Source organism: Alosa pseudoharengus, unplaced genomic scaffold (genome assembly GCF_046254945.1).
Source record: "Alosa pseudoharengus isolate Yale_2024_CS ecotype anadromous, Long Island Sound unplaced genomic scaffold, YU_APseudo_1.1 YU_APseudo_1.1_scf_2, whole genome shotgun sequence".
NCBI lineage: Eukaryota > Metazoa > Chordata > Actinopteri > Clupeiformes > Clupeidae > Alosa > Alosa pseudoharengus.
The window spans coordinates 49,339,539-49,359,242 of record NW_027468663.1 but is presented as its reverse complement, the minus strand read 5'-3'; the positions used below and the strand labels follow the sequence as shown (position 1 = coordinate 49,359,242).

Below are 19,704 nucleotides of genomic sequence, written 5' to 3'. Positions count from 1 at the left end.
TTGCATGAAATCAGGATGTAGGCTATGAATCTGATTGAATTTAGTATTGGCCATCCCCAAAATGCACCAGAATACAGGAAATCACATCAAACAAATTAAAACATTTCTGAGGAAGGACCCCCGAACCCCCCTTCCACATATGCGACAATTAATGGGGGGCCCTTAATACATCTGGGCCCAGGGGCCCGAAAGTTCATAATCCGTCCATGCTCACCGCTAGGTGGAGGCCCAAGCAAAAGGATCCGAAGAGAACCCTTGTAAGGGGTACTAAAAAGCTTAGAGAGGCCTTCAGACCTTGAGCCCCTGCCCCCGCCGGACAGCTTTAGGCTGGAGTTGGCGGTGGCCCTGGCTGCGGAGCAGAGCAGAGGTGGAGCGGCAAGGAGGTGGTGCCTTGAGGACGGACGGTTGGCGGAGCGTGTTCGAGTCGGCCTGTTCGCCGGTGCTCTTTAGAAAAATAAGGGGGAAAAAAAGTTTGTTGTGTGAAATTCGATGGGACGAGCCAGAGAGAAGGTCTAGGCCTTGGCGCGATCGTGGCGGTGTGGAGCGGCCGGAACAGCGGAGGACAGCTCTGCGACAAGGCAGCAGAGGAGGGACGCCAACGTCGGTAGCTGTAGCCTGATTGTGCATCGTGGTCCGGCTGCGATGGAACTGGAGTCTGCTGCCCCGACTGGCGAGACGACGGAGTGGAGCATCGGAGGTGCAGTGCCAGATACGGTGCTCAGCGCCGGGGAGTCTGTGGCAGTGGAGGCTAGGCCCCGCCAGGTGTTGGAGGAACGTTGCGGTGGTGCGTAGGGCTGAGTAGAGCTCTTGCGGTGTGTGCACCCCACCTGCTGTGTGGCAGTGCCAGAGACTAATTGCTGGACTGAATGTGGGAACGCCCACGCCGAGGATGGCAATGGCTTGCTGGGGGAGCTGTGCAACGCCAGCGTGCTGGACTGTGCTTGAGATTCCCACGATGTTTCGCGCTGGGGATTCTGGGAGAACTGAATGATCATCTCAATACCAATGTTTTCCAAAAGGCTTGTCCCAAGGAGAACAGTATTACCTTAAACACACATGAGGAAACTGAACAGTCCAATCAGTAGACTAGGATAAGCTAGCCAACTATGTTACTTTGTTTACAATATGTCCAGGCTTCAACAGACAGCTGAATGTGGTAGAGTTGTAATAGAAATAGTAGGCCTAAGCTATAGGCTCATCTGCATAAAGTGTGCTGTCATAAATATCAGACATTCAGTATTCTCTCTTTTTATATCAGGATATAAAATAATACAGATATTATACCTTTGGTATTCTAAGGTAGGCTATTGAAATGTCTAGCCCCCCCCCCCCCCTCCAAAAAAAAAATCAAGGTTCGTATCAAACCGTGGGTCAAAAATCGTGATACGAATCGAATTGTTAGGTTGGTGGGTCGTTACAGCCCTACTGTATATCGCTACAGCCCTATCCTCCAAAAATCTGTCTAATATAAATTGTACCAAAAAACTCAGAAAAATCAGCTTAATGAGAGTAAAATGTGACCAAACCAAGTTTAAATAGTGACTTTGAATCTTGAAAATGTCAGATATGGACTCAGTATCTCCAGTAACCCCTAAAAACACACTAACATTGTCCATTTTGGCCAAGCAGCTCATAATATGATCAATATAGGCTATTATGCTAATTTATGCTAATCGGCAGTTTCTGCATGCTGGGAACCCATACTATATATTTCCATCATAAAACTTTGGTGTACTCAACATTTCCTGGTCCACAATGGGGCTCTATGGGCTGTCCACCGGACTAAAAGGGGTAAACTGGCTTTGTATATCCTGCAAAGTTGAAATGCTTTAAAGGGACACCAGGCAAGCCTGATGCTTTTTCTCTACGAAACTCCCCCTCGCTCGGTCTGAAGCTCTTTTCCTTTTCTTTGCATCTTCCGTCAAGGGTTTTCGCTGCTTCTGTGCTGTGGATGCAGGATGGAAACTGAAACTGCTTCGGTCGCCGGGTACGATACACTGAACTTGCAAGCGGGATATTCTTCCTACAGGCAGTAGGGGCGGGCGAGAGAGTCTTTATTCGCCCTGTAATGAGTCATGAGCAAGAATGTTCTGTGACACCTCCGTTATGTTTTTATTAGATTGAATATGCAAATTAGCGTCGTAACTTCATGTGAAGAAAACCGATTGTTATTTGATTAACGTTAGCTAATTGACTGGGTGCATTACTTTTTAGGATGCCTGAACTCTTTTTTCGTCTGCACGTCCATTGATTGCCCTGTCTGTTGTCTTCCAGGTATGTTTGCCTTAGAAAATGTATAAAACCAAGATTTGTCATGTTTCTTATTACTGTACGGTTTATTTCATGTTTTGTATATTGTAACCTATACTATACGATCAAGTGCATTGCTACTACTATTGTAGGCTGTTTATTTCTCACTGTATTGAACAAAATGTACTGAACAGTATATATCTTACATTATGTAGCTTACAGTATCTATATGTATTTTTATTTGTCTCTCACGTTTTGGAAGTCTGGAAAGGGACTCTTTTTTCGTCTGCACGTCCATTGACTGCCCTGTCTGTTGTCTTCCAGACCAGGAATAAATGCTGACAAATCAACTCTTCGCCTCCTCTGCATCACTTCTAGCCATAGAAAGACTGTTTATTTATAAATCATTTAACTGACTGGTTAAAGTCGGTTACACTTCTCTGCGTGTGTGTTTTCACTTGTGAGTGTGTTTGGGGTCATGGTGTGTATGTGTGTGTGTGTCTGCTTGCCTGCATGTGTGTGTGATTTATGTGTCTGTGTGTGTGTGTTCGCTTGTGTGTGTGGGGGTAATGGTGTGTGTGTGTGTTTATGTTTATGTGTGTGTGTGTGGGCTTGTGTGCGTGCCTGTGTATGCGTGTGAGTCTGTGAATGTGTGCCTGTGCACGTATGTCTACTGTGTGTAAGTGTGTGCGTGTGTCTTTATGTGTGTGTGTTTGTGTGTGCATGCGTGTGTGTGTGTGCCTGCATGTGTGTGCATGTATCTTTATGTGTGTGTTTGTGTGTGTTCATGAGTGCGTTAGCATGCACAGTGTACAGTCACTAAATGTACACATGTTAATGCATTGTATGGTGCCCCATGAATGGAATTCCACAAACCTTGGTGTGCATTCAGAGGATGTCACAATGGTACACACACACACACATATATATAAGTGTATATACTGTATCTCCTACACTTTATTCCTGCGATTACAATGCCTCGTTTTTGCTTTTTCATTTAGGTGGCGCTATACATCAAATGAGTGGATATGGGATAGGTTGACATGTCACCTAGAGGCCAACATACAAAAAAATGGTCATCCTAGGCCCCCCCCCCCATGAACATGGCATGCATTTAGAAGGTGTCAGAAGAATGACAGTTTTGACCCTGTCAGCCAGAGATACCTACGACTACAACACCTTATTTTTGCGCTATACATGAAATGAGTGGTTATGGGATGAGTTGACATGACCCGTTGTTATCAAGGGATGACCTTTAAGTTGATGGGATGAGTTGACATGACCCGTTGGTCTCAATACTAAAAAAATGTGGTCCCCCCACGGTTCTTGAGATATTCACAGCCCTATCCTCTTTTCGGGGGTCCAGTTCGGCGGGGGGTGGGGGGGGGGGGATGGTTCCGTGTGATCCTGGGAATCGTTGACACAAAATTACTGAAGAAAAAAAATCCGGAAGAAAAAAAAACTAAACCTATGACTGACTATAACTCTGAAAACTCTGACTATAGCCTATGCTTCGCTCCGTTCATAATTAATGGCAATATAATATAATATAATCATTTTATATAGGCTATAATATAATATAACATACACATATGAAGAGTTTGGCTCCAAAAAGCTATATCCTTGTTAGCATGCAGACCTTCTCAATTTATTTATGACTTCCAGCAGGGGCGTAACTAGCAGTGACATTAAACTTAAATTGCATTACAACCTGCATGAGACAGTGTACCTTCCACGAAATGGAAGTTCCAAAGAAATACACAACCATGCCGGATTAGCTTTTGTATATGCGTGCCTGTTTTAGGGACATTGGAAATGTGCTTCAATGGCCTCACAGACCTGCAGAGCAAATCTCAAATTTGTCAAAGGTTTGTATGGGTATTCCCAGGCTACTATATCCTCCATATTCATGAATTTTCATGATTTGTTGTTAGTTTCATTAAGTTTTCTAGGTAATTTCAGTGGAACTGTAATTGGGTTATTGTTATTTGATTTATCTTTTCTGAATCAAAACAACACAACTGCGATATAATTGATATGACCTCAGATACACAATTAAATATTATTAAAATGGAGATAGCGTTTTGGAACCAAACTCTTCATACACACTTACACATATAACCTACATATTTTCTTGATGTTTTCACCAACATGATTTCTACAGAGTAATATGTGAATTTCATTTATCAGAGACCGTACTCACAAGGACTTAACTAACGTAAACCATATATTGCTGTACCCATGACTTTGTGTTCTTTTCCCAAGAGATGATGTAATAGTCTGATGTCCAATCACCAAAGAGCTGTTTTGGCTGGCAAATATTTATTGTGTGCATAGTGTCTTTTCAGTCTTTCAGAGAGACAGAATCCTACTTCTCCACCTCTCAACAGTGCTGAGCATTGCCGTAAGTTATGACTTTTTACTTTTTATGATATTCTTCTCAAAGCAGAATGATGAAACATTAGTTCAGATGTTTAGTTCAGTTTTGTTTGAGCAAAGTGTTAGAGCACGGACATGACAAAATACACAAGGTGCTTGATTTTCTGCCTAAAATAGAGACAGATTAAAAACAAAAAACAACAGGATAGTAAATGGATTAAATTATTTTGCATGACACTTTTTAACTGCAAAAACCTAAAAACACAATAGCTTGTGTGAATGCTATTTTGTGACACGTTTTCAACTGCCCTGAAACGTTCTTATTTTTCAACAGCACAACAATGATAAGTCACCACAGAATCACTCTGCTTCTATTGCTTCTGCACTGTTGCTACATCCGTGGCTGTCCTTCCCAGTGCCAGTGCTTCCTGGGGTCAAAGGTCATATGCTCTGAGGAGCGAATGTACACATTTCCTCATGGTCTTTCCCTTCAGGTGAGAGAGCTCATCATCATAACCTCTGGCCTCACAAGCATACCCTCTAACAGCTTCCTGGGCAGCCCTCAGCTAACAAAGCTGGCCATCATCAGCAACCCTCTGAGGGGTATCTCCCCTCTGGCCTTCAGTGGCCTCACAGAGCTGGAGGACCTGGAGGTCAGCGGAAACACTCGGCTGGAAGCTGTACAGCTTGGGACCCTTGACCATTTGGGCAACCTCACTAGACTCCTCCTGAATAACAACGAGCTGCTGATACTGGAAAAGGGGCTGTTTGATCATCTGCCCAAACTGGAGACTCTGGAGATAAGGGGCAATGCATTTATCTGGCTACCTGCTTCACTCTTTGGCAAACTTCAAAACCTCCACTCCCTGGATGTGTCCATGAATAAGATCACCTCAGTGGAGGCCACTCTGTTGAGTGACCTGACACAGCTGCAATCCCTCAAGCTTGGCTATAACCAGATTAGCTCTCTTCCATCAGACATGTTTAAATATGTTCCAGGGCTAAAGGAGCTCAGTTTGCAGAATAATAATATCTCAAACCTGCCAGAGGGACTATTCACTTTCCTAAATAAATTGGAGGAACTTAACCTCCGAGATAACCAACTGACTGATGTGAGGGCTGGCACATTCCCCTCCACTCTGAAGGAACTCAACCTGCAAGGGAACCACCTCACTTCGCTGTCACTGGGAAATTTACCTCTTCTTACAGATCTGGTACTGTCAAAAAATAGGTTCACGGATCTTCCAAGTGACCTTCTCAAGAACGTAACTTCACTGGAACAACTGGATCTATCTGAAAACCAGCTCTCATCTCTACCTGCCACCCTTTTCTCAGGCCTCTCAAGAATAATTTCCATCCACCTGCACAAAAACAACCTGACCTCTTTGGAGCCTGATGTGTTTCAAGACCAGGTTGACATGGAGCGACTGACTCTGTCTCAGAATCGACTGCAGAACCTTCCCCATGGCTTCTTTGAACCATTTCTGGAAACAAGGAATGTGATCACTCTCCGTGGTAACCCGTGGAATTGCGACTGTAACTTCTCATATCTGTATACCTGGCTGGAGTTTGGAGGTTACCTGGTTGAGGATCTAGGTCGGACCTACTGCAAAGGTCCTGCTGCTTTGACAGGACAGAGCTTGATGTCTGTAGAAAGAGACCAGCTGGTATGCTCCAATAACTCTACCATACCTAAACCTGTTCCAGCAGACTCCCTCCAACCCCTTGACAAGGAAACCTTCGCACCAAATCAAACTAATCAATGCATCTTGCAGAAAAACAATGATGTTTACTCCATAAAATGCACAGTGACAAAATGTTCTAATCTTAAGATTCAGGCCCATATTTATGGTCCTGATGGAAGCACAACAAACTATATTTTGAACAAAGAGTGGTCTGTTACCCAATGTGTAAATGGCACCAGGACACCCGAAGTTTGAATATTGTTTGTAAAGTTATTTTCAATCACACTATATCTGTGATGGTGAAAACCAGCAAAATGTCACACATGTAAGCTATCTCCTGTACGAATAACTTGCATAATGTTCAAAGTCTACCTGTTAGTAAAATGCCTCTGACATTAACTTCATAAAGTTATTTAGCCATTTTCTGACGTTTGATCTGCTGCTGACTTTGAATGTCAACTAAAGAGTTTGTAATGGGAGCAAAGGCTTTGTCAACAGGCTATGGTCAAATTAACTTTTGTAGTCTTTGCTATTAGCAATTTGGGTAATGAGCAACATTCCCTGCATGTGTCACTGAAAAACCGAGATAAGCAGGGTAGATGAACAGATGAACAAATATTTAAAGTAAATAGTAGCCAGCCTAAGTTTGAACAGCGATCCACACTGCACTCCGCCATTCTAGTAGTGAGCCCAGGGCTTCACTGAAAAAGAGGCTGCAGGACCAGCCTATCCAGTAAATAAATTATTATTTGTAGAAATGAAATGCTGTTTGGGTGGCCTTGATTATTTTCAAACAAACAAATATAGCCTAAGTAAAGTCAAAATATAGTGAAATAAGCTGAGTAAATCGTCCATCTAAGACAAGAGACATTACCAAGACATTACAGCAGTTTTGCAGTCAAAATAATGTTGACATCTCCGCCCTCACGCATACGTCACTAACAAGAAGCAGGAAAACAAAAGGAGAGCCGGGAATAGTAGTTTATCAGATCTCACGGAAAGCTACATTGAAACGAGTCAGTTGTGAAAAAAAGACTACAAGTCCCACAAACGTTCTTTGTTATTTGCAGCATCCCATACAAGACACACAGATAGTGTTGAAGTGTACAGAGAACGTAGTGACAATTGAAAACGCGAGGTTAAGTTATCGTAGGCTATTCATATTGGCTGCAAAGCACTATCTTGAAACGTTGCCAAATAGCTGGTTCCCTACTGCAGTTCTTCCCTTGCAAGGTTTATCACCACCACCCTTTCATTTGGGGGGGCGCCTGTGGCTGTTCGCTCCTCCCGAGTCCAGTCAGTTACATCAGCTAGTTAGCTAGCTAGCTAGCGACATCGAAAGATTGACCCATGTCCTCTGAAGAAGTCTCATCGATATCGGATTGGCTCGTGCTGAATTCCTGGTGGCTACTTTTGCCTTTCATCATGCTGCTATTTGTTGTTGCATTTGTCGTAGCCTTCGTGTTGCTGCTCTACATGATATCACCGCTAATAAGCCCCAAACCAATGAAATTGAACGGGGCCCACGTCGTGGTAAGAGCAACGTAACGTTATAACGACAACAGAATTTAATCAAAAGCCCACTCAGATTAAAGTAATCGCTGTTCAGTTTCGCAGAAATAATACGAAGCCGCACGTTTGCTTACATTGCATGTTTTGTGAATACTAACTACTGTTACGTATCCATTCTGGTTAGCTACGAGGAACGTAATGTTAGCCTACGTTGAACGTTTTAGGCTAGCTGACCTGTCAATGAGGATGGCTGTATGTGTATGACCTTTGCTCCAAATCGATAACCAATAACATGCCTGCTGTGAAATCTTATAATCAGATATGGCAGTTTTGTGGAATGCATGTTGCATGCATCAATGCAACAGTTGATTAGGGTTGTGCTGAGTACGCACTATTATTGCAAATCCTTCCCATGCCAGCCTGACTGTCGTTTGCTCCATCCTATACAAGTCATTGGCGCTATGTAACCCATACATCACTTTTACGTTAGTACATCTTGCTTTTGTAACAAGGCTGGTTATAGGTGCATGACGTGATGTGCCTTAAGTATTTGTGGTGGTTTTAAATAGTAAAAAGTCCTAATGTAATCCTGAATAAGTTAGGTGACCTACTGTTGTTTTTATGAGGGCACCTTTCACATACTGTAGGGCAGTCCTTTCCTTGGTCTCCCCTCATCATTAAGTATTGATCATAGGATTTGCATGGATACATGGGGTGGTAGGCCTAGTTGTTGAACCAGCTGGACGTTGCTTCTAGTCCTTTTAATCCTGGTACATCTTGTGACGTGCCAGCAGCCAGACTAGCCTTCCTATCAACTCTTTGCACCTGTCCTGGGCACATGTGTACTTTACCTTTCATTGGTGTCTATTTCTTTATGCACTCAGTCAAAGGAGCCCTTCATGTTTCATCCACCAATCCATCTCAGGCTCTGGGCTGATGTTTAGTCCCCTTAGACTTTTCCACGATTGTCATTCTGCTCTCTATCTGACCATTTAGGCAGTTCAGATTCTACTCTGATCTGGTTCTGTGTTGCTTTATTTTTTAGGCAGTAGCTTACTTGAATACATTTATAACGAAAGACAGCTCAAGATTCAGGAAAGGGGGCACTTCATGAACCCGGACAGCTTAAGAGAATGCTGTACCTATGTGAAAGTAGATAGCCGAAGTCAGAACTGTCTAAATGTGCCTAGACCTTGAAGGTTTGCATTTCTGTATGATTTGCTCCGTTTTTACATTTGCCTTGCTTGTTTTATTTCAGGGATTTGTAACCATGATTATCTTCTCTGTGCTTTTTGTTCCATCTTTAGTCGTGTCCTTGTTAAAGCACTGCATGGCATGGTTACATCAGGACATTATTTATTTAATGATAAAGCACCTGATAGCTCAGTGCCTTAAAAAATGTAGGTTATTGGAATGGAGACATGCGCATACTGCCAAGAAAGTTTAGAAGGAGAAAGAAGTGTAACTAATTTTGTACTTCTGGCCTTGAAGAATTATCTGGGTTGTGGTAATGTCTGGCTGGCTTGACAACATTATATACTTGCTCTTTATATGCAAGCTATTACTGAATTCCAAGTATATAATGGCAAAGAATCCAAGTTATTATGAAAGAACAAATGTGAACAGGGGACAGGAATGACTACGGGTCCAACAGCATGACATCAATATTGTACTTTGGCCATGATAGCCTAGACTGTGATTGTGAGAAATGTGTGTGGAACCTGATAATATGTTACAATGTGATAACCTTTGCAAATTTTGTCCCCAAAACAAAAACTTACAACTAAAAACATAAAGCTTATTTACTCTGTTAATGTGAATATTCACCTATTCAACAGTCTGAAAAAGATGAGCAAATCATACATACACATAGAATTAATGAAATCCTCATTCAAGTAAATTATAGCTTTTTTGTAGCCTCACTTGTATCCTGTGTGCCAACAGGTCACTGGCGGGTCCAGTGGTATTGGGAAGTGCATCGCCGTCGAGTGCTATAAGCAAGGTGCCTTTATCACACTGGTGGCACGGGATGAGGTAAGAGGACTGAACTGAGTTCTATGGGCCGCTGGGGTACAGGGGTGTGTTCATGGTCTCTTTCCAGACCTTTACCATCAATAGAGACTTGGGTAAAATAGATTGCTTTGCCTTGGAAGGAATTAACATTTATATCTTATAAAAAGTGTAAACACTCTTGATACTTCACCGCACAGAAGACTTTTAGTACTATTGGTACGATTACGACTGCCCTCATGGTTTTCTCTGGTATTCTACTGATCACAGTTAAATGGTGGACTGTTACAGCTACGTGGGATGAAATTCAATACTCCTTTTAATTTAGGGGCACTCATGTTCTTCAATGTTGGGTATTGCTGTCATACAGGTTTGTGAAATTCATTTAATTATTTTTTGTGATTATATTTATCTCTTTACAGAGCAAGTTGCTCCAGGCGAAGAAGGAAATTGAAAAATTTGCCATAAATGATAAGCAGGTTTGTAGCAGCAGATGGCACATTTCTACAACTAGTGGAGGTAACTCTAATAAAGAGTGTTGTCTCTGTGTCGTCGTATGCTAAATTTATTTTAATAATTGCCTCTATCAGGTTGTGCTGTGCATATCAGTCGACGTGTCCAAAGACTACAGTCAAGTGGAAAGTGTCATCAAACAGGCAAGTGAACATTTAGTTTGTAAAATCACCACCGACCACACTGGTGTTCCTTCATGTGTGGGTGATGTGTTGGGTTAATCTGGGGTTGTTGTGGTGTGGCTTGCAGGCCCAGGAGAAGCTGGGGCCTGTTGACATGCTGGTGAACTGTGCTGGCTCGTCCATCTCAGGGAAGTTTGAGGAGGTGGAGGTGGACCGTTTCCGGGTGAGTTGCCACAACAATGGCTCATGAGTGGGGTGGGGTGGGGTTCTCTGTTTGGAGGACGTGCAGGAAACCCTGTTGAAAACAACCTCATCTGATCTGATCACATGCACCAATGCAATTCAGAGTGCAATGTGCATGAATTTACAATTTGCGTGATAAGTGCTGGTCTTGTATGAGTAGCCTCCTCTAGGGATGTAATGGTTACCGGTGTAATGGTAAAGCACGATAAAATTCTCGACGATAACAATTACTGTTTTGATTTTAGATAGATAGATAGATAGATAGATACTTTATTGATCCCCAAGGGGAAAATAAAGATTTAATTATCGCTGTGAATTACCACGGTGTGAAAAACATGTATGAAATTATTTCCAGCATCATCCGAGTCCCCCAAAATAAGGGGGCGCAGGCGCAGCATGCAACGTGGGCCTAATGTGTGTTCGAAATGAGGTGCCACTGCTATGCATAGCCCTTTTCAGGACGATTGCAAACACAAATAAACCTAGCTACGTTTGTGGATTTGCGGTGCATTTTGCAGGCCTACTCTCACAGGAATGGCTCTCCGTTGAATCTACCAAATGTATAGGGTAGGATAAGTGGCATAACATTTTTGAGCGTTTTAACTTTTTTACCACTCGTCTGATATGAATGCACAGCTGCCTACTGCATCTTGGAAGTTTGTTGTGATAAACACTCTTGACATCTACTAGGCCACAGCTAACGGCAACTTGTGACGGCCATCCATTCACGATATGTTGTAAAATATTGGAATTGTCGGAAGTTTACATAGGCTAGTTTAAACTGTAGACTAGACAGGTAATGTATTTAATAGTCATGTCATTTTGTGTACCTAGATACACCCAGGCCATACTCTGTCTGCTTAGAATGCTAAGTGAATATTAATCTTCCTTGATCTTTCCATGGTACACTGTACCTCCATATGATGTTCCTATCAGAGCTCCATATGGCTTCTTTTTTAAACCACACACACACACACACTTATATGCTCTGCTCTCAGAATGCACCAATCAGTGTGCCACATTTCATCGTTTAAGTCTGATACAGCCTACAGGCATTAGCCTGATGATGCACAAAAGCACATGAGCCAATATACATGCACATGCAGCACACTCAGTCAGCAGGGTATTCAATGCTCTCTTTGCTCATGTGGTTGTGGGTAACCTTCCAGATGCTTGTAACAGAGATGCAATTCTCTTGATTCTATTGATTTGTGTCCCTTTAACCCCCCTATGAGCTAGGAGTGCTTACAGACACGTGTTTCTTTCTATGAAAAAGGAGTTTTTTCCTTATCATCGAGTTGTTCTTGCAGTGGGGGGGGTTCAGCCCTTGGGCTCTGTAGAGCGTTTTGAGACAGTGTCTGTTGTAAATGGTTCTACTGAACAAAAATATAAGCGCAGCACTTTTTTTTTGTGCTCTCATTTTTCATTACATATTAAAAGATGGAAGATTTATTTCTTCCATGCACACTAACATCATCTATGCATATTTATTTTAGAGAAATAAGGATTATTTCTCTAAATAAAAAAAATAAAAAATGTTCAAATTCGTGTTGGTGAGCACTTCACCTTCACCAAGATAATCCTTCCACCTGACATGTGACACGTCAAAAAAATTGTTGATCAAAAAGCATGATTATTGCGCAGATGCCTCTTGGACTGGTCGCAATAGAAGGCCAAACTAAAATATGCTTTTTTATCATACAACACATTGCCACTGATGTCTCAGGTTTTGAGGGATCGTGTAGTACTTGAATTTCCCCTTGGGGATCAATAAAGTATCTATCTATCTACTGACTGCAGGAATGTCCAACAGAGCTGTTGTTTGTAAACTGAATGTAACGGTGAAGTGCTGACTGGCTAGTAAAGATTTTACCAAATTTGTGAACAAATACACCCTTGGTGTGCTTAGAAGAATTCTTGGATCTTTTTCTTCAAAAAAAGAAAGAAAAATGGGAGCAAAAATATGTTGCATTCTTTTTTTGATTTGGTATTAAATAAAAACATTGAATTAACTTTAATAGCTGTAGCTATCCTTTAGCTCAGTGGTTCTCAAATGGGGGTACGTGAGATTTTAAAATGTACATATATTTAAAATGTTCAAAATATTTTTGAATTTTGTATGTGTTTATCAGTTCCAAAGTTTAATAAATTAGACACTGATGGCACAGTGCTCTGTTTTAAGTCTTTTTTTCTCAACTAAAAATGCTTTGCGCTGGTTAGGGGGTACTTGGCTGAAAAAATATTTCACAGGGGGGTACATCACTGAAAAAAGGTTGAGAACCCCTGCAGTTTAGCTGATGAGCGGTTCTCCCGGAGCTTGCGCCTGCTCTGATAACTGGTGTCTGCCCCCAACAGAAACTGATGGAGGTGAACTACCTGGGTAGCGTCTATCCAACGCGCGCCGTCATCACCACCATGAAGGAGCGCAGGATGGGCCGCATCATGTTCGTCGCCTCCCAGGCCGGCCAAATCGGCCTGTTCGGCTACACCGCCTACTCCCCATCCAAGTTCGCCCTGCGTGGCCTGGCTGAGTCCCTGCAGATGGAGGTGAGTGGAGGTGCTGTTGCTCACTCTGGTGCCCAGGGGGCGTCTGTGGACAGCAGACTTGGCACTTGCATACAATATGATCTTAGAAAAGTCAGAACTTTAGAATTGCTGTAGTCAAGGAGAAAAAGTATTCATTTGAAACTTAAACACACGTGGGGAAACTGAACAGTCTAACCAGTAGACTATGATAAACTAGCAAATTAAGCTACTTTGTTTACAATATTTCCAGGCTTCAACCAGTGCTGCTTTTCATTCAGACTTATGTGCACATTTATTTATTTGAGTGTTTTTCATGATTGTGTTGCTATTTCTTTTCCCTGTGTTTAAATTGTCTGTGTTTAAAGTGTTTAAATTTAACTTTTTTTTCCTTCTGGTCCTTATCTGAAATAGATTTTTTTTTAAAAAATCAATAATTATCGATATTGACTGATATGAAATACTTATATCGTGATACAGTTTTCAGCCATATCGCCCAGCCCTAGAATATATACATATAGAGTTTTGTTGAGAGGGAAATGGCGAAATCATTTTAAGTGCACAGTTTTTATGAAGTGTTTATGGGACTGTGTTCTTACCTACAGATGAAGCCCTATAACATCTATGTGACAGTGGCCTACCCCCCGGATACTGACACACCAGGCCTTGCAGAGGAGAATAAGTCGAAGGTGAGAAATAGTCGTAGGCCTTGATATAGTTGCATGTTATTGTCAAGCCAGTGGCTCTCTTTGGCTCTGTTAAACTAAAATCAGTCCTGTGTAATTTGATTGGTAAGCCTGAAACTCTTCCTGCCAATGATCATTCAAGGTCGGTTTTTTCCCCTCTCAGCCCTTAGAGACCAGGCTGATATCTGAGACATCAGGGGTGTGCCAGCCAGACCAGGTGGCCAAAATCGTTGTCAGGGACGCTGTGGTAAGCGAGGCAGGAAAATGACTGCTCATGCTTCTTATGCTGGACCATAACGTCTGTCCCTCAGATGGATTCATTGTATCTATTGTATATGTGTTCAGCTCTAATGCTTTTGTGTAACCTGCTGGTGTGTGTTGTCTGCGTTGTGTGTGTGTGTGTGTGTGTGTGTTTGTGTGTGTGTGTGTGTGTGTGTGTGTGTGTGTGTGTGTGTGTGTTTTGCAGCAGGGGAACTTTAGCAGCTCAGTGGGGCCTGATGGCTATATGCTGTCGGCTCTCACCTGTGGAATGAGCCCAGTCACGTCCATCACAGAGGGCCTACAGCAGGTACTGTACTTCACTGCATTGCTTCAGTACTGGCTGTAGACTGGAGAGTTAAAACTAATTAGCATGAAAAGAAAGAACGAAAACCATTTCCAGAGATATTTCATTTGGTTATATGTTCACAATGGATTGATGTGTCATGAAAAATTACTAGTTTTTTTTAGCTAGGTGTTTCGTGCGTTTCTTTTTTATTGATTAGTTAAGTGGTCCTTCATCTGAAAAAGTTTGAGAAGCACTGTCTTAGACCCAAGTATGAATGTTTTACTCCGCCACGCTAGATGGTGATATGCGCCCAAACGCAACACAAACTCTCCATCTTAGCTAACTTGCTAGCGAACTTTCCATATTAGCTTCCTTGCTAGCAAACTTTGCATCATCAGTGTAACTAGTTAAATAGTTGACATTACTTGCTGAAAATTTTCGTATGGACATTCTGGGGGATGTTAATTTGTATATGTATGAGAGAAGCTTCAACTTCTGGGTATGTAGCATTGTGGCATAAAGCTTAGGTAGTTAGCTTGCTAACTCTGGCAGAAATCTCCAGTGTTCTTGTTCCATGTAGTTTCGTGCTGCAGCCACAGGGTTGCAGCAACAGCACGTAGACTAGCCTACAGGAAAGCTGCTGCGCATGAACCAACTCATTCGGAATATTTTGAAAACGTAACAGCTATTCTATCTTCTCATTTTGTAGCTGAAAATTAAGAGAGATTTTATCTTAGTTTTTATTTCATGCAAAACATTTTAGTCTCGTCTTTTTTCATCAACAATAATGCATCTTAAGATAGTCTTAGTCAGTGTTTCAGGACATTAGTGCAGTCTCGTCTTAGTCATGGAAAAAAAGGTTGTTGGCGAACATTTTTCCTCTCGTCTCATCTGACGAAATTAACACTAGCCAGTTGAATCACTACCATAAGGATAATGAATTGCAATGCATCAATGATTTTTGCATTAACACACACTTAATGCATCAGTGACACTTTGCTGATGCCTCAGCCTTGAGTCTGTAAACAACATGACGGTGATTGATGCAAATGACTCACATTGGCAATGCTCCCACTCCTGCTTACTGTCTTGGTAATGTAAAATATAAAATGACCAGCCACTGAGTGCTCCTCTCATGTGGTCCACTCTAATCTCTAAATAAAAGACACCTTGGTTGTTTTGGGTGTTGGTTAAAATGCCCCTCCCTGTCTGAGCAGGCAGGTGTTTCCCATCTTTGGTCACAGTTTGGTCAAAGTTGTAGTCCACGAGTTGTGGTGAGGTGGCCGTCCCAAACTCTTCAGTGTTAGGAAGGTTGTAATTAAGGAGAGTATCCCAAGTAGCGCTCTACTATTTCAGAATGTCAGACTTGGTGCAGGAGAATCGTGTGATTGTATGCAATCTGAAATGACTTGTCTGTGTTAACATAGCAGCAGCAGTAGCAAATAATGACCACATTTTGTCTTCACGTGAAGTATTTCGGTGTAATGTAATGCCGAAGACAATCAGAAAGACCTTACTATTCTCCCTCAGACGCCTGCGCTCACTCCAGGCGAGCACCACCACAGCCTTTTGGATAGTGTCGCTCACACGTCAGAGATGTGGGTTTTCATTTCTCCTGTGCCACCTTTCCTGTAGATCGTTCACACGTCAGAGATGTGGGTTTTCATTTCTCCTGTGCCACCTTTCCTGTAGATAGCTCCCACGTCAGAGATGTGGGTTTTCATTTCTCCTGTGCCACCTTTCCTGTAGATCGTTCACACGTCAGAGATGTGGGTTTTCATTTCTCCTGTGCCACCTTTCCTGTAGATAGCTCCCACGTCAGAGATGTGGGTTTTCATTTCTCCTGTGCCACCTTTCCTGTAGATCGTGACCATGGGGCTCTTCCGCACCATCGCCCTCTTCTACCTGGGCAGCTTCGACAGCATCGTGCGGCGCTGCATGATCCAGAGGGAGCAATCCAAAGCTACCGACAAGAAGGAGTAACCACTGACCCCCCTGACCCCCCACCCCACCCTTCATCTCCTCCCTCACACACACCCCACCCCACCCCACCCCACCCCATTGCCTCCTCTTCCTGCTCACCATACCCCCTGCTGCAGCACCATTCCTGCCCAGAGATGCCAAATTAGCCCCCGTGCCCATCTTGCTGTAGCGTGGCGGGTGAAGACTCATCCACAGAAACGCCAGGCAGAGAGACCTCGGCCGCCCGAGTCTCGTTGGAGTCGTGTGGCGGGCAGTGCGGCATGTGGCCGTCGTCTCTCTGTCTGTTCTGTGTCTGGGTCTCCTGTGGGTTTTTTGGGGGGGTGAAAATGATCCATTGTTCTCATCATTCCTCTAATTGCTATATTTTGATGGAATCGATATTTCATTTTGGGAGAGATGGACTCTTCAGGTGACACTGTTTGAGTTCACTGTTTGAGGTTAGAATGTGTGTGTGTGTGTGTGTGTGTGTGTGTGTGTGTGTGTGTGTGTGTGTGTCTGTCTGTGTCTGTGTGTGAGTTGTGCGTGTGTGTGCGTCTGTGTTTCAAAACCTGTGTCAAATTTGACCCAGCTTTGGGCGAGAGCTTGTTTGAAACATTTCTGTGACCGTGAGCTTGCGCTTCTCGCAATCCTCTCATTCCTTGCATGCAGCGGAAGCTCAAGACATGATGGGCGGCCAGACTGACAGCATTTTTGCTTTATGATTTAGTGACTGAGTGACAGTGAATGACTTCAGTACATGTTAGAAAGCCTCTCTGTCCTTCTAAAGCACATTTTAACAAAACAAAGCTAGTTATTTTCACAGAAGTCATAGCAGAGAGTTGTATAGGTATTTTGTGTTGATTTGTGGTGAGACGTCTGTGGGACACCATGTTGGAAAAGGGGGAGTCTCGTGCCATACGGCCTTCTGCCGTAAATTGTTGTGACGTGTCATTATGCCAAATGTCCCCTCATCCCCTGAGATGCATATGGGGGCTTTGCAGGCGAAGCTCTCCTTATGTAAAGGGTCCACCTTTCACATTTCCCTTTATAAAAGAGAAAAATATTTACTCTTCCTCTCAAAACACACTCTTTGTCTGTATATACTTTATTGTGTATTGAAGGGTGTACGCACCTTGACATCTTGTAGAGTAGAACTTTACAAGCCTTACCTTGCGTATGCTATTTTGGTCTTGATGGAGATGTTTACTGTGCGCGTGTGTTTGTGGGTGCTTATGTGAATGGATTGAAGTGGATGCGAGTCGGTGTGGGTTTTACACAACCTCAGGAGCTCTGTAGGATTTTTGAGATTGCAGGATGCTGTTAGTGAAAGCCACACAAGGAGGATTAGGCTTGCAGGTACGAGCAATCACCTCCACTGGCCAGAGGAGGGAGCTGAAGAGCTGAAAAGGTTTTTTTTTTGTTTGTTTTTTTTGAACGGCCGAGGGCTTGTTCGCGTGCTGCACGCTGGTGGTCAGTGCTCTTCCGGGGCGCGGCCATCGGTGGTCTTGTGATTTTAGTTGGCGATCGTTAAAAACATCTCTGGCAAGCTGCAGCCTGACAAACCCCTCTGGTAGTTTGTAAGTTGTGGCAGTCTGTCTGCAGAGGGAACTGTTCCAGCCGAGAGCACGTGTAGTCGTTCTCCCATTCATAAGCACAGACGTTTAGCCCCGGCTGGGACATGTCCTCTGGAGGCCAGACAGACACGGCTGACTCTGCCAGGTGTGTGGATAAGGTAGATGGTTTCAGTAAGTGTGTGGTGTCTTCAGTCAAGTCCCCCCTTACCCTTTGCTCTGTTTCCTCTGTGTTGCTCTGTACCCTGTCACTCAAACACAATACTCTAAAGCAGGCAGAGAGAGAGAGAGAGAGAGAGAGAGAGAGGGAGAAAGAGAGGGAGAGGGGATTAAGGGAGAAAAGAGAGAGGTTGTCTTCCTTTTTAAAAGCATCACTTGTTAGGGAGAATGTACCACTAATACAAATACAAACTACACTATGGGGGGGGGGGGGGGGTAATAGATATTTGTTTTTTGTTTTGTTTATTCTGTCTTCGTGAATTGCTTCACCTCATCCAAATGGCAAGTTTGCTTTGAGAATCAGTCAGCTCAGTGCACTGTTGAGATTTCTGTTGATTGCATTTGTTCTGCCCATGCTGCTCTGCTTCTGTTTAGAGAAATGATTAAGCTCATGCAGTCAGGCACTACTACGTGGAGGCCCATTCTGCTGTAAAAGCCTTAAGAGATACGCTGCATTCAGTAATAAAAGCCTAGAAGAATGGATCCGTCCACAGCTAAATGTGGCTTAAATTCGCTTTAGATTCATAGTCTTTCGTTTTATTCTATCCAGTTTTGTCCTTCGCAAATAATATTGATTGATTGATTAATTGATTACTCGATTTATCTTGATTTTTTTATGTTGTTGTTATTGCTTTTCCTTTGCCTTTTTTGTACATAAAGCCTTACTAGGATCCACAATATGAAGGTGAGAACACATGACTCGGGCTGATGATGTTCTCATTTGATGTTGGCTCAAGGTGAGGGCATTCCCCAGTGCAGCATAGTGATCCGTATCAGGTGCTGGTTTTACAGACGCACCATGACCAGCTCATTCTCCAAGTAGCGACTTTTCATTCAATAGCCAGTTGGTACGTAGCTAGCTCCCAGAGAAGCAATCATTTTTACCTTTATGTTTTATTTTCACATATTTTAAGCTATGCAAAACAAGCCTATGCTCACTACGTATTTAAAACATCACATAAGACAATACCTGTGCAACATTCCTTATCATCAAGGCTAAGCTGTAGTTTTCTTATTTTGTTATGCACTACTGAGAGATGTTTAAAAAAGAAAATTGAGTTTATTATCACTAAAACACTGGAATGCGTTCATTTTTTGTCACCATCGTTTTGGTCTCTTATCCTCTGTTGCGCCTTTTGCTCTTATTGTTTGTGTTGCCATACTTGTATAAATTTCACCTTGTGTGCCATTGACAAGAAAAAAGAGGAGAAAGTTGTTGCTTTGTCTTATTTTCTTACATGATAAAAAATAAATAACTTTAGAAAATCTAGCCTCTGCATCTCTTTGTTTTCTTTCATATGACTTGTGAATTGTGTGCGTGTGGGGGGGGGGGGGGGTGAGAGAGGATGTGTGCATCTGATCCTTGTGAAGTACGTGTGTGCATTGGAGATGAGAGAATGGGAATGAGCACAAGAGCTGTGGCTGTGACAAGTCCCCCCCCCCCCCCTTTTTCCCGACTGAGCGCAGCCTAATGTGTGTCTG

General features: G+C 42.9%; 1 protein-coding gene across 1 annotated transcript; it reads left to right on the top strand.

Moving 5' to 3' along the window:
- The first annotated feature begins 7,348 nt into the window (after window positions 1–7,348).
- On the top strand, window positions 7,349–19,492 carry kdsr (3-ketodihydrosphingosine reductase). Its single transcript, XM_076295352.1, has 10 exons — window positions 7,349–7,847; window positions 9,771–9,860; window positions 10,259–10,315; window positions 10,427–10,492; window positions 10,599–10,694; window positions 13,070–13,261; window positions 13,843–13,926; window positions 14,087–14,170; window positions 14,390–14,491; window positions 16,334–19,492. Exons 1-10 carry the CDS (start codon window positions 7,665–7,667, stop codon window positions 16,451–16,453), a joined length of 1,074 nt encoding a protein of 357 aa, XP_076151467.1. The 5' UTR covers window positions 7,349–7,664; the 3' UTR covers window positions 16,454–19,492.
- The last annotated feature ends 212 nt before the right edge of the window (window positions 19,493–19,704 follow it).

Excerpts from the sequence above, each read along its gene's own strand:
- kdsr (XM_076295352.1), top strand. The coding sequence starts at position 7,665 with ATGTCCTCTGAAGAAGTCTCATCGATATCGGATTGGCTCGTGCTGAAT. Across the intron at positions 10,695-13,069 it reads TGGAGGTGGACCGTTTCCGG|AAACTGATGGAGGTGAACTA; the intron begins GTGAGTTGCCAC and ends TGCCCCCAACAG. Across the intron at positions 13,927-14,086 it reads CAGAGGAGAATAAGTCGAAG|CCCTTAGAGACCAGGCTGAT; the intron begins GTGAGAAATAGT and ends TTCCCCTCTCAG.